Source organism: Haplochromis burtoni, unplaced genomic scaffold, assembly GCF_018398535.1.
Source record: "Haplochromis burtoni strain Fernald_Lab_line unplaced genomic scaffold, NCSU_Asbu1 Contig_109, whole genome shotgun sequence".
Taxonomy (NCBI): Eukaryota; Metazoa; Chordata; class Actinopteri; order Cichliformes; family Cichlidae; genus Haplochromis; species Haplochromis burtoni.
The window spans coordinates 276,725-291,171 of NW_024582470.1; the positions used below are offsets into that span (position 1 = coordinate 276,725).

The 14,447-nt window shown below is 41.5% G+C and overlaps 1 protein-coding gene across 3 annotated transcripts in view; it reads left to right on the top strand.

Annotated features, from left to right (window-relative positions):
- stard13a (StAR-related lipid transfer (START) domain containing 13a) overlaps positions 1 to 14,447 on the top strand; it is a 51,777-nt gene that overhangs the window by 12,606 nt on the left and 24,724 nt on the right. For 2 of the 3 annotated variants that reach the window (XM_014335429.2, XM_005928113.3), the window contains one exon: positions 1,574 to 1,604. In XM_014335429.2, the coding sequence (XP_014190915.1) occupies positions 1,574 to 1,604 (31 nt within the window). The other variant, XM_005928114.3, reaches the window with a different exon arrangement.

Genomic DNA, 14,447 nt, shown 5'->3' on the forward strand with positions numbered 1-14,447 from the left:
GTCTGTGTGCAGGTCAATTTTTAGTTGTGTATATGTTTGTCTGCACATATGTTTGTGGGGACTAAAAATTGGAATGTTAATATACTTGTGGGGACCAACAGTCCCTTATGGGGACAAAATGCCCATCCCCACGAGTTCGAAGCCATTTTTGAGGCTCAAAATGTGGTTTTAGTGTTTAGTGTTTTAATGGGTTACAGTTAGGTTATGGTTACGTTTAGGCATTTTTGATGGTTAGGGTTAAAGTTTGTGTGTGTGTTTGGATGGAGGTAGAGGGAGCTCTAGGAACCATGGGATCAAACTGATGCAGAGGCGTGGATTTATTTTCTTCTAACCATGACTGATAAAGCACAGCTGTCTAAACTTTCTCTCTTTCTTTCTCACACAGACACGAACACACACACACACACACAAGCACGAGAGAGATCAAGATCAGATCAAAGGCACATTTGCATCAAAGCTATTTGTAAAAGCTTTTCTGAAAATAAGCTGATCCACCCTTCCTTTGTTCACTTTTCAGCTGTGAACTTTAAAACAGCAACATTCAGATAAAAAGCTTGTAGGAGCTGATTGAGGGGCTGCTATACACTACTGTTTCAGCACCGAGCATGAAACATTAAACAAAAATCTACTGCTACTCTCACCTTCTGACTTTGTGGATCAATTAGAATGTTTTTACATTATTACATAATGACATTGCTGACAATCATCTATCATATGATTGTCAGCAAACAAGACTGTTTTGTTAAAATGAGCATTGAAGTGCTTTTATTTTGAAAGCATAACTGACCATTTAAATAGACAATATAAATAACTGCTTTCATGTGAAACTTCACTTTTACTATGCATCTGTCCTTTTTAATTGTGAACTGACAGTAGAGATAACGATTTGAGTAATACACAGTTTGACCTCAGGAAAACCCAGGATGATCACACTGAAGTTCAGTGAATCTCAGCTTTTTTGCATGGATGTGGGGTTTTCCATTCGTTGCACACTGTCTGTGTCAGGATGAAGTTTCCCACACAGAGGAAATTGGACTCTTGGGATCCCAAATCTTTCAGTTTAGCAATTTTTGTGAACAAGGATGCTAACTGCATGTGTAATGCTCATCTCCTCATCCGAGTCTAACCTTTTGTTCTGACTTGTGCTGTCAGAAAATCACACAGGGACTAAAATCTATCCACTGTACTCAAGTTTAATGGAATGATTTACGATGATTTAAGTAGCTTTTTCTCGGACAGCCCTCTGCCTCAATCACCAAAAGCATGTCAGCGAGTGTACCACATATCCTTCACATGTGACACTTTTTCCTTTTAATTCCCAATAAATCTTTGGTAATACTAGTAAATAAGCTGTCTGGGCTTTGTGGGTTTTCATGAGATCGTATGGCATAAACAGTCATGAAATATGTTTCTTTTATTTGAGACAGATTTAGAATTTGAGTCATATTCCCAGTGTAGCTACTGCTGCTGTACGAAAAGCGTGTATGAGGGAAACAATGAGATTACTCTGCACTGCTTTACACGGCATTTGTACTTAACTCCTAATTTTTCCTCTTCTCTTTTTCCACGCCAGGCTACTGGAAAGATGACCAGCGACTCGGCAGGTACGATACCTTTTACAACAAGAGTGTGTGTGCTTGTGTGTGTGAGTTTGCGGCTGTGTACTTTCACTGTCCTTTCTGTTGGATTGTTTGCATTCCCACTTTGGGATAAAGCTGGCTTCTGGGAATATCTCCCTCAGGATTTCCAGCCAGTAGGTCAGCCACTCAGACGTAATGATATACTGTTTCTGCTGAAAATGCACACACACACACGCACGCACACGCATACACATGTATATTTAGGTGCAAAGCCATAGATAGTAAAACACACAAGCCATCTCTGCTTTGAAGCTGTGGTTTGGTGGAATTTTTTATGTGATAACAAACAGAGGTTTAACATCTCAGTCAACAAAACACACAAAAAAAGGTCTTTAATCAAAAATATCTTTTCTTTTGTTTCTCTCTGGTCATCGCATTCCCACACACTGTGATACAAAGGTCTGGGTAGATGATTAATGAGCACAGCTCTGCCCCCGTCCGTATCTCTTATCCTCACAGTGTGTGTCCTTTGATTGACATGCACAGGCGTCACAGCTACTATAGTTAAGTGCAACCCAGGGAGATGTCTTGGTGACAGGGTCACATTCGCTGCACTGTGGAATTGTTTGCTTTTGTGTGTTTTGTCTGCGTGTGTGTGTACCTGTATGTACGTGTGTGTAACGCTCGGAGCGTCTCAGATGTATTGCATCCAGTCAGACGTCTGGTGTGCGCAATGAATCCTTGGAGGCCGCGGGGAGGTCAGAGGTAACGCAGTCAGAGGCGATGCTGTGAGTGGCGTGTGACGGGGATGTTTGTGTATTTATAAGTAAGAAAAATTTTATACAGACGTGGCGCGCCGAGGGAGGAGTCCAGATTAGATTTGCCAGCGGCAGCATGTGTTACAGTCAAATCTCTGCTCCCATTGCTGACATTCACCCTGTGCTCTCGGACAGATAAACAGGGATTTTTTTGCATTTGCTTTAAACACAACTAATGGCAGCCATACTGCGTTCTGTGAGGGATCTCTCCTTGTTTGTTTGCAGATTATTGTAATTTTCCTCAGTGTGTATTTATTCATTGTGACAGGTTTATTGAATATCTGTGGCCGCGTATCACAGGGAATGGTATGCATTTGCAACTCATGCGTTTTTCAAGCCTGTGGAGAAAAACACCTTAATCCCTGCAAAGGTTATGCTTTCAACATGAATATGCAGTAACAGGCATTTACGCACTTTTGATCTTAAATTAATTTGCATGTGAATGTTCCCTTCGTAGTGCCTGTGGCGTCTCACATCAGCATCGCTGAATGTTGCACTTTTCTGCACCTTAACCCACTTAGAAACTTAAAATGAGGACAACTGTGATCATTTTGTTTAACCGAAGTGTCATTTCCCAGAGTAATCTGTCAATCTACCGCGTTATTCTGATTAAAATGTTCTAATTAGGTTAGGTTAGATTAACTGGTGATTCTAAATTGTAGGTGTGAATGGTTTCTCTCTGTGTTAGTCCTGCGACAGAGTAGTGACCTCTCCAGGGTATACCCTGCCTCTCGCACTATGACAGCTGGGATAGGCTCCCCCACGACTGTAAATTGGATAAATGGAAGAGAATGGATGATGGATTCCAAACAAAGTAATGTTGCAGCAGCTAATTTCCTTAAAGCAGGTAGAAAGGTGCAGACCTGGGACTTTATTAAGCAAAGCAGTGACCTCATTCTTCCTAGTATCAATAACAGGAACTCTTATGTGTTGAAAGTCCACTTCATGAAATTACCCTTTTTGGGTTTTGCATTTTTTCAGACAGGCCACACACTGTCACTTCTCTGGCAAAGGTATTTAAGTAGAGCGCTGCTATTTTAGAGCAGCCGAGAAGCTACAGATGACCTTGGTTTAAAAAATGCACACTGACACACATTCTCCCCATTTTCACTGCAGCCCAGGATTATACATAACATATAATCCATCAGTATTTTTTCATGATTGAAAGGTGCTTAGGGAGGATGTGAGTAGCCTATGGCCCGCTGCCCTTTAAGTGTGTCTTTTGTCGGTCTGTGATATGTTTTAAAAATGTCTGGCTAACCTGCAGCTCCTGCTGGCTTCTGGTTCACATTTTCTGCTGATATTTAGCCCAAATGTTTAAAAAACATAATTGTAGTTATTGTTAAAGTGACAAAAATCATCCTATTTAACATAAAACATGTTTCAGTTTGACTGTAAAATTCTGCTGCTGTGTGTTTTGGATGAGTAGAAGTTTGCTCAGCAATTATGTTGCAATAAACCTTTATAACTTAATGTGATGTGCAGACCCACCCGACAGCAAACATTAAAGGTTTGTAGTCTGATGTAGGAGGTCCCTTATAAAGCTTTTGCTTGGCATGTGTGCTACAGTGTGTGTTTGTGTGTGTGTAAATATTGCTGCAATATGCAGCAGTGCTTTAACAAGTCTGGAAGTGGATTTGGCTGTAGTCCAGCTCTCTCCTGCTCTTCCCTCCTTCACCTCCCTTTTCATTTTTCTGCTGTCCTTCTGCCCTCTGCTGTCTCTGTTGAATTTCTAAACTCCCACAGTGAATTTCTTTTTTTGTTTTAATGTTTCAATATAAAATAAAAGACTCTCCCTCACTCTAAAAGCTCAGACTTGGAGACTTGGGCAGGATGTAGTTCAATTAACCACACAGCAAGCCATATTATTTACCAGGTAATTGCATTAAAACACTCCCAAAGGCACGGCTACCACGCCCGTCATTGAGAAGTCCAGTTCAGGGACTTAAATTAGCTGAGGTGAAGCGTAGCAGACAGCTTCCAGTTAATGACACTTGTGTTTGAACCGTATAATGCACGACTTTCAGTCTTTATATAAAAATATACTCCCTGTTGTCTTGAAGGCGATTGAATCCACCCTTCGGAGCCACGCTCAAGTGGCCACTTTAGTTTTTGGGATTTCCATGTTGCCACTTTGTCCACAGCCGCTACTTGGCAGCAATGCTATGTTCACCAGGTAGCTGGTTGCTGATGGCTCTTTGCTGCACAGCAGTTAGTGTACAGTTAGAGTAGCAAAGTTCAGAAAGATGCCTACTAATGATCAAAGGCCTGAACCCTGTACTATGAAGTGAGTTCCACATACTCAGGGTATCTTTCCATTATCTGGATTCAGTTGCATTCCTGAATTCCTAACATTGTGTTGGGTGATCAGGATAAGCAGTCACACAAAGCTCGTTATCAACTTGTTAAGTTAACCCAGGGTTTACCCTGCACGTTCACATGAAAGGGTGGTCTTGGCAGCATCTGATCAATCTAAAAAAGGTATTACACGTGTCATATGACTCTTCGTGTACAGAAAATGATCCCTATGAGTGCTTCCTACTGTTGCCAAAAGAACCAGAGAGGAATGCTGAAGAAAATCGTTAACCTGGTAATTAAGCACAGAGATTGGTAAAAGAAAGATTTTAATTCCAATTAATTATTTTATCACTAATTGCGCTCTCAGTTCTTCTGTTTATTTCTAAGGTCACAGCCGAAATTTTAAAGTGTCCATGTAGTGTATCCAAGTGTATCCACATTAAAGTTTGGACATTGCTTCAGTTTGTTACAGATTAACAAAAGAAATTAATTTGATTCAGTGAACAGGTATTTTTGCTGTTTAAGCATCAGAATACTTTATTAATCCCAGAAGAAATCGCAGTTGGCCCAATACAGTAAGAACAGCAGCAATCAAGTTAAAGCACTAATATTAAATAATACAATATATTGCATAATAGCTCTAATATATAAATATTCCCATATTACGCAAAATTAAAATATAAAATAAAGTTAAAATTGACATGCTCTTCTAATACTATCATACTCTTATTTTCTCTCTTTATAATACAGACCTCTGCACTACAAAGCAAGATTTTGTCTTATCCAGGTAAGTTCACAGTTAGCCCTGGGTTTTCAGTGCTACAAAGATGGTTACTTATGCTACAAAAATAATGACATAAATTCTTTTGTTTCCACAATTAACGTCAGTACGGACTTTAGAGTCTTGCAGTTAGTTTTACTTATTTAATTAAAATGTGTCCAGAAATGACAACAGAAAATGTAACAAACAGTGAGAACCATCCAAATGTTAATACAGATGAAAGAAAATATAGACAGAAGGGTGACTGGGGCAGAGTGGAGACATCTGGGAGACACAGTAGACACTAATCAGGGAAAACAAGAGAGGAGAAACAAAACTAAATAGAAAAGAAGAAGAAGAAACTATCAAAATAAAACAGGAAATAAGTCCTAAAAACACCCACCACACATACTTGACATTAGGATTCGGGAAACACAGGGAATGTAAAATAAACTGAAAACTCTAAACCTGAGCAGACTCCAGATAGCTATGATCAAGCTAAGGCCTGCGAATTAAAAGACAGAAACCAAGACCCCAAACAGGAATAATTACTGAAAGTGCAAAACTGAAACTCAGGCACAAGAACCAGCAGCATAATATACCCCAGGGTATAGATATAAAACCAGAATTCCCCAGGAATTCTCTCAGATTCTCAGATTATTCTGTCTTACTAACAGAGCTGTGATATGTGTGATATGTGATCAGTTTTTGGCATTAGGCATTTTTACCAACTTTCTTTCCTGGCTTCAAATAGGCTAAACGTTATTAATATATCGTCTCTATCCCAATGTGACTGACCAAAGAAGATAAAGCGCACGCTTTTACATTACAACGATTCTCCTCTCAAATACTCTGTGTTTTTCTTTCTGTGTGATTAACCTCTTCACATTGGCCCATCATATCGTTTCATCCTCCTTTGGAAAGTCAGCCACTCGGTTGCCAGTACACTTACTCTTAAACATTACACTTAAGTAATTGTGATTGGTCAGATGCTGCCAACGACTCTCTGCTCATGTGAACACACAGAGGGAAAGCCTGGGTTTACTTAGAGTACGTGAATCGAGACATGACATCCTCTGTATGTTGAACTTGCTTCATAGCACAGGCCTCGGAGCTGTGCCACAGGTCATAATCAATCACCAAAAAACAACGAGCAGGTCAAGGCATAAAATGCTCCACAAGTGCTCAGAGCGGAGCAGAACTGAGATGGATGATAACTCTGTGAGCTTGTCACATCCTTTAACACACAAAACACCATTTGATTTATTAATAATGTGAAAATATTAATAACAGCTGCTGTTATGTAAACATTCAGCCAGTCTTAGACAAACAGACTGACTAAATATAGCGAACGTGAAGAAGACACGGCGACTCGAGTTTCAGTCTGATTAGTCTAAATGTTTCACCGTAATCATACACTTGTAGTTAATTGTAACAAACGCTTCAAACATTCAACTGTACTACTTGTGTATTTCTATGTATATTTTGGTGTGAGTATTGGTGGTATGTTTTTATGTTTATCTTATGCAAACTTATGTGTTTACTGTGTGTGGTCTTGAAACCCTATCCCAACACTGAGGGCTCCAGGAAGGAAGTTAGTCCTTGAGGATTTTCCAGGTAAAAAAATGCTTATTTTAACAGCTAGTGTCTTTAAAACGAGACAGAGGGCAATAAGGAGGTCTTATCAGCATATGATCTGCACTTCAATGACCTGTGGAGTTTCCCTATAGACCCCCCTCCCAGTCATGCCCCAGGTCCTTCTTCTTCCATGCCACAGTCTGCACCCCATGGTCTTCTCCATTTAGCTTGCAAACCCCCTCGTCTCTCTCCTCCTCTGTCTCCTTCGAGCCTGGTTTCCTCTTTTTCCCATCTGCATCGTCTCTCCCCTTTGGTCCACATGCCAAGACCATCACTTTGTGTCTCACGCCTCGGGTGGGCCAGTAATAGCCATATCCTGTAGGTGATCCAGTCCCCAGAATAGGAGGTGGACAGTATCAACAGACTTATCTTCACAGGCTGGACAAGGGAAGTTGTTGTTGTTGTTACTGGAGAGTGTGCGGATAGACACTCTGAATGAGCTCCTGACCCACTTTCCCCTCCTCCGGCTCTTTTTTCTGAGGGAGGTGACCGGAGTACAGCATTCCTCAATGACTGATGCAGAAACATCAAAGAATCATTTTCACTCAGGCTTTTTTTTTCTTTTGAAAATTTAATATCTTCAAGATTTTTAGTAAACAGATTTTACATCTCATTTGACTTTTTTGTCTTATTTGGGTTTAACTCTGTTCTCGTCTGAGTGCCACCATTGTCTGTCTGTCCCCACTACTTATTTCCGCTCATGCTGAGGGTTCACTGTCTGCTGTTGCTGGAAGCACCTGCCAATCACAGCATCGCTCTGATGTTTCAAAGGTCAAAACAGCAATATCAGTTCTGAATACTAAACACTGCAGCTTTTGTCAGTCATAAAAGCTAGCACTAAGAGAAAGGCCTACTTTTCTTTGAGGATGTTTCATGTTTTTTTTATATTTACCTCTGTGGAAACTTGTATCCTTAAATAGAAGCAACAGTGACGTGTACATGGTAGTGTTGTCTTATTCTTTCGGCTGTTCCCCGTAGGAGTCTCCACAGCATCAGCTCTATCCCTAGTTTCTTCTTCTGTCACACCAACCCTGTGCACGTCCGCCTTCACTACATCCAAAAATGCTTGCTGTGCTCTTCCTCTTTTCCTCCTGCCTGGCAGATCTATCTTCAACATCCTTTGCCTACTATTTCAACTATGTCTTCCCTGCACATGTCTAAACCATCTAAAAAAAACAACTCATTTCTAATCTCATCCTTAAACTCTGCCACCTTTTCATCAGTGCCACCGTCTCCAAACCATACATCATATCAGGGCTCACTACCATCTAAACCTATCATTGTGTAAGCCTGCACTCTTTTCTTCACCTCTCTCTTGCAATGTCTGTTGTGGGTGGTTAACTCCAGGTATTTAAACCCATCCACCTTTACTAACTACACCTCTTGCTCATTCACACACATGTGTTCTGTCTTGCTTATACTGACTTTCATTCCTCTTGTTTCCTGCATGCACAGGTATATCCAGCTTCATTCTCTCCATCACATCAGCCAGCCCTCTACCTACATTTAGTCCCTGAATTTAATGTCTCTACTCTCACCCTGACACTCTTCCCTTTCCGTCTCTCCTTTCTTTGTCTTCCTCCAGCAGTCGCATAGTTTCCATTGGGAATGAATCTCATTCTTGATCAAAGATTTTACGCCTTACGCCCTTCCTGATGCAACCCTTCTTATTTTTTCAGCATTGTGACCAGTACTACGAGTGCCCTGGCTTGTGACCCGCCCTTTTCTGTGGCTGGGTTACTTGTAAAGGGCAGTATTTTTATTTCATGTTAGGCTGCTAAAGGTAAAGTACACAACCAAGATTGAGCACATTAACAGATGTGATCTGAATCCTAAAGAGTTAGCCTTCATAATACTTTCTGAGGATGTGAGCATATGGAATAACTGTGATTCAGTGTAAGATGATTACGTGTGTGTGTCTGTGGGTGGGCGTGTAAGTGTGTGTGTGTGCTCTCATGGATAACTAAAACACATAGTATGAGGTAGGAATTTAGGTCGAGGTCACACAGTGCCATCTGTTCAATGGTTTCATTTAATCTGAAGGTTTTCTACTCAAGTGGGCACTGCAGGTGACACGATGACAATTAAATTTACTGACTGAAATGAGTATTTTTGCCACACACAGATGAGGTAAGCCTTTGTAAGTGACACAGGGGGGGGAAAGGAGGTTATATGCATGCTCTTCAAGCTGAAACTGTTGGGTCCAGCGAGCTTTGCTGCTTGGCCTGAATGACTGAGTGTTGCTGAAAATAGAAGACAGGGAGCAGGGAGAGAGTAGCAGGGATGAGGAAAAGAAAAATGAGCTAGTGCAAGAGGAGGAGAAATGGATAGAGGGTACATGTTAGCTGAGAGGACATGGAGCATTTAAAGAAACGTTGAGAGAGTAGTTTGGTGAGATGGTTTTGTCACGGTCTTTGGTCACGTGATCTGTTAAATCATTGATTAGACTGAACTCGCTAACCCAGTCTCTGTGTGCAGCTATTGACTTTTTACAGTAATTTTTATTGCGGTGAATGAGCGAAGCCTTCGACAGGGTTACATTTTTCTGGGAAAGAATGTGCAGGCCTTAGAAGATGACTATGTACATAAGCATATGCATGCAAAAAAGACAGTGCGTGTAATGGTCTTTGTGATCAGTACATGCACGGGCACTGGCTGCACGATCTTTGCAACCTTAAATGACCTGATAGGAAAAAAGCAGGAGAAACTTGATTTCTCTTCCTGTTCTTCCTCCTCCTCCTCTGCCCCTGGAAGACAGCAGCCTTTCCCAAACCATCCCTGTACATTTTTTTTTTGTAGCCACTGCAAGATCTGATTGCTCCCCTGGTGGAGACGCCCATGCTCTGCTGTGTATTTGTTCAGAAATTCAGATACAGGGTCTGCCCATAAAATATCAGTTGTGCTGCTTTGATTGGCTGTTTGAGAGCTGGAATGTGTTGGGTTTGGTGTTTTGATTGCCTGCTGCTGTGAGAGACGGTGATCCTGTGGTGCTCGTTCTCTCTGCCCAAAGCAGAGGTTGACCTCACGGACCAGCTTAGCATCCACATATCACAGCCTTCGACATCACAGGGATGAAACCCAAAACTGACGGACTGTGGATCCAACTCCCGGGATGCAGTTTTCAGAGAAGTGCAGTCAGAGTCCAGTTTTTCACTCTCATTGTACTGATATATACAAACAACACAGAAGAACCTCATAAGTGCGTTATTATGTGGGTTTTTTGTAAACACAGTATGTAATTATTTCATGTTTCTTGGTTAATTATTATTATTAGTATTCTTCTTTATTAATTGTTTTGTAAAAATAATAATTCATTAGTTACCCAGTTTCAGCTATGCATTAATAGATGTACATAAGTGTTCAAACACAGTGGGCCACTCTAAAACTAGAAGGTAAAGGTTTTAAATTTAATTTATTAGTTCCCCAAGCCATGACAGAGCCTCCACCGTGTTTTACACATGCGTGTAGACACTCACTGTTGTACCTCCCTCCTGATCGTGATAGTATTATACATATATAATCTCAGTTATTTTAGATAAAAGGTTCAAATTTGGATTCATCACTTCATGAAGACCTGTTGCCACTGATTTTTAGTCCAGTTCTTCTGTAACTTTGCATACGTCACCTTTTACTCCCTGTTTCCCTTCCTTAAGAATGACCTCAGTGAACATCCAGATACATCTCTCAGGTCCCGTGGCAGCTCTTTGGTGGATTTCTTAAGGACATTTTCAGACACTGTTCATCTGCTGGAGATTATTTTAGCCCACCACATCTTTTGTCTTCTCTTGTCCAGTTTATTCATAATTTTTAAGGACACGCTGCACACTGTGAATGCCTTCAATAGCAACAAAGTGTAAGACTCATTAAATTTTTCTTTTCCAAAATATATTCCCTCGTTTAGTGTCGTCTATTTACATATTCAACCAGTGAGCTCTAATGACAGCAAAGGTTTGGTTTTACCTGCAGCACTCTGTAAAGTGACCCACGGCACACGCTTTCTGCTTTTCCGCGTAACCCAGCTTCTCTTTAGTTTGTCAGCTTTGCTGCAACATGTACACTAGACTTTTTTGTTTTGTGTGAATGGAAAGAGTTAATGTTTATGTTTTTGTGAACCAAAGAGTGCTGCGGAATCTGGCTTTGCTTTACTCCAGATGCCTGCAGCTGGAAATAAGAACCTTGTTTGTGCTTTTCATGGCTCCCCTTAAGACATGTGTTACTTGTTTTAAAAGCACATACATGCTTATCTTCTGCACAGCCTTATTCTTTTTGCATGCTGTCATCATTATCATCATATATTTTATTTAATTCACAATTCCTTGGATGACACACAGGTGCACTGCCTCCGCATAGCCTCCCAGCATTCTCAGCATCATTAGTACACACCTACATTTCTATGGGGGCTGCCTGGCATCCTCCCCCCTTTTCCTCTTTCATTTTTCTGTTTCTGTTTTGAGTATGTGTAAATGTAAAAGACAGATCGGCATTTGTCTTATCCTCTTTTTGCAAAATTATTACTTGCTTGTTTGATTAAAGTAATGAAAACAGGAATTATAAAGCAAATGATTTAATGTTATCTTTGCATTCTCTCATCTTTAAGTAGTTCTGCCCCTCTTCTTTTTTTCCTCCCATGCACACGTTCCCTTCTTTTATCCTTCCAGCTGTTCGACTACAGGTTCATACTCCAGTCTCAGAAGTGAAAGAATATGAATCAATGGGACACTCTGCAGCTAAACTGTCAACTTACTCTGTGTCATGCAGGGCAAAGCAGGGAAAGTTAGACCAGCCTCCATCACCTTCACCTTCACCGTCTTTGATGTGGAGCAATTTCAGCTGCACAAGTCACATTCTGGGTGGAATTATGTCGCCAAATATTTGCTCAGTGCTTCGACTAAGATGGTGAGCCGTGCCAGTAAAGCAGCATTTGGCAGCCAGATAACCTCAGGATTCTGCTGACCGCTCAGGGTGTCTAGCGTGTTTCGACAAGATGAACTATTGAATCAGGTCTCTGCTCACTGGATCCCTGCTGACCTGCAATTTAACACCACAAACAGGACATCCGATGGTATCAGGCAGACGGCAACCGAGGAGCGTCCTGGTCGGTCTGATCGCTCGGTCTGGCATTCCTGGAATGACATGGGAATCTCTGAAATTCCCACCTCTTAACCTGTCAGAGGGGTGAATGTGGCTCTGAAAGAGAGGCAGCTCACATGCTCGAGCACTTTCACTTTAGGCTGCTGGCAGCAGCAGTACGCGACTTTATCTCAGTTAGTCAAGAAAAAGTCAGTTACTCAATCACCAGTTAGTGCTGTTACAGGTAAAGTTAGAAACTCCCTGAAGCACAAAACACATCTGTGAGAGCTTTATTGCAATTTTTCTTTGTCCTGTACAAAACTGGCAGCTTGTATGGTGTTAAGATCACAGACAGACATTTTTAAAGCAGCCACATCATGATCCAGCATTTTAAATTTGAGAATTTGCTGATGCTTTCTATTTCCTGACGCTGGTAATTGCAAACGTGTTGGAAACATCACCTCGAGTTTTAAAGATTGTCTTAGCTAGTTGTCATAATTTCTGACAGAATTTAAAAGAAACAGAAACGGAGGACAAAAAATTAAGTTCCTGAGTACCAAAGCCCTCTCAGCTGCTCTCTGAGGTCAGACCTGTGACCAAAGCGCAGATTCAGTTCCAAAATATCAAGGGGCACGCTGTAGCCAGCAACAGAAAGACATATTTTATTTTTCAATTTTTACAATACCACAATTCTAAACACAAACAGACTTTAATTATGCATATTCTCTACCTCGTTAACTTCCACTCACAAGTTAATGGTTAACACGAAGGAAAATCTGCTCTTTACCTGGAGATAATCTGTGGTTGCTGCTTGCTGATATTTGCAGATGTCTTTCCACTGAGTTTGAGATTCTTGCTGAATTGATCAAGCAATTTCAATAATTATTCATGCAATTTAAGATTCCCAAAACATAGACAGGATTGGTCGACACACAGCTCCAAATCACATCCTGCGCGTTCAGTTAAATCATTTTAAACTCTTAGATTCAGCACAGCATGCCGGTGTGTTTTTATTTTAGGCTCGTCTGTCCTGGCTGTGTTACCAGTAGCCTACTGGGATTGAAAGAGATCCTTGTTTGGGTGAGTGGGTGGGTTTGTGGCGTGGAGAACGCGTAGACTAGGTTTGGTTCTTGTGTGTGTGTGTGTTTGTGTGTGTTTGAGAGAGAGCGAGTCCAACCCTTGTGGCGGGGGGGCGCCTCTCACATCTGGCTCGCCTTGTCAGAGTTCTCGCCTCACATGCAGAAGTTATGTTGTAACATTTCTGCATCTCCGCCCTACAGACGTGGACGAGTAGGGCAGAAATGCAGAATTTGTTAAATCAGTACATCATTTTTTAGAGGGGGTCAGGATCCTGCCGGTAGGACCTCATCCGCCTGCACTGGTACAGGAAGGTGACGCAGCGCTAGAGGAGCTGTATACCAGGTGTAGCAGTGACGACTATTGCGGCAGCCAGACGCAGAAGCCGGGGCGCACTGCCTCATCCCGGGCTGTTCGCATAGCGGAATAAAGGAGCTGAGGAATAAGCGTGTGGTTGACAAGAGCAGTGGTTTCGTTTTTTTAATAGTCGGGGGAATATGAGTCCGGCTGCACAGCAATGACAACCCAGCGAAAGTCTGCCAAGCTACAGCTGCGGCGGTCGATCAGCGAGCAGCTGCGGGACTCAACGTCCAAGGCTTGGGATCTGCTGTGGAGAAATGTCCGGGAGAGACGGTTAGCAGGTCAGAGCCAAATACAAATATGCGGGATGCAGCTTGTCCTCACAGATGAAACAGCCTAACTGTAACCACAGTAAGAATAATGACGTGCTAGGCTACATTAAACCACCACTTACTTTTTTTCATAAAATCCTGGTCTGAAAATTCAGATTTTTTTCTGTTTTCTTTCTAAGTGGTTGAACATTTGCCTTATTTTTCCCTCACTCTTTGGTTGTATGATTTTACGCACCATCGTATTTATTCCTTTAGACCTTATAATATTATTAGAAGACAGAAGTTTATCTTCAGCCTATGTGCTGCATATAGAGCTGTTTGCCTGTAGCGTCACAGCAGCGCGCACCCTGGTATTTTGGGAAGGTCATTGTCAAATTTAGTCCTCAAAACAGCACCCAGGCATGTGCTGTGGACAGGAGTCCAAAGAAGGGGGGTCCAGATGCCAATCATTCACTATCTGTTGTTCTAATCCGGACTCTGGTTTACTTTCACTTATTTTATTCTCGCTGTTTATTATTTCGGATTATGTCTTCCGGAGAAGGAGTGAAATATTCTCACAATGCAGCAGGTTCCC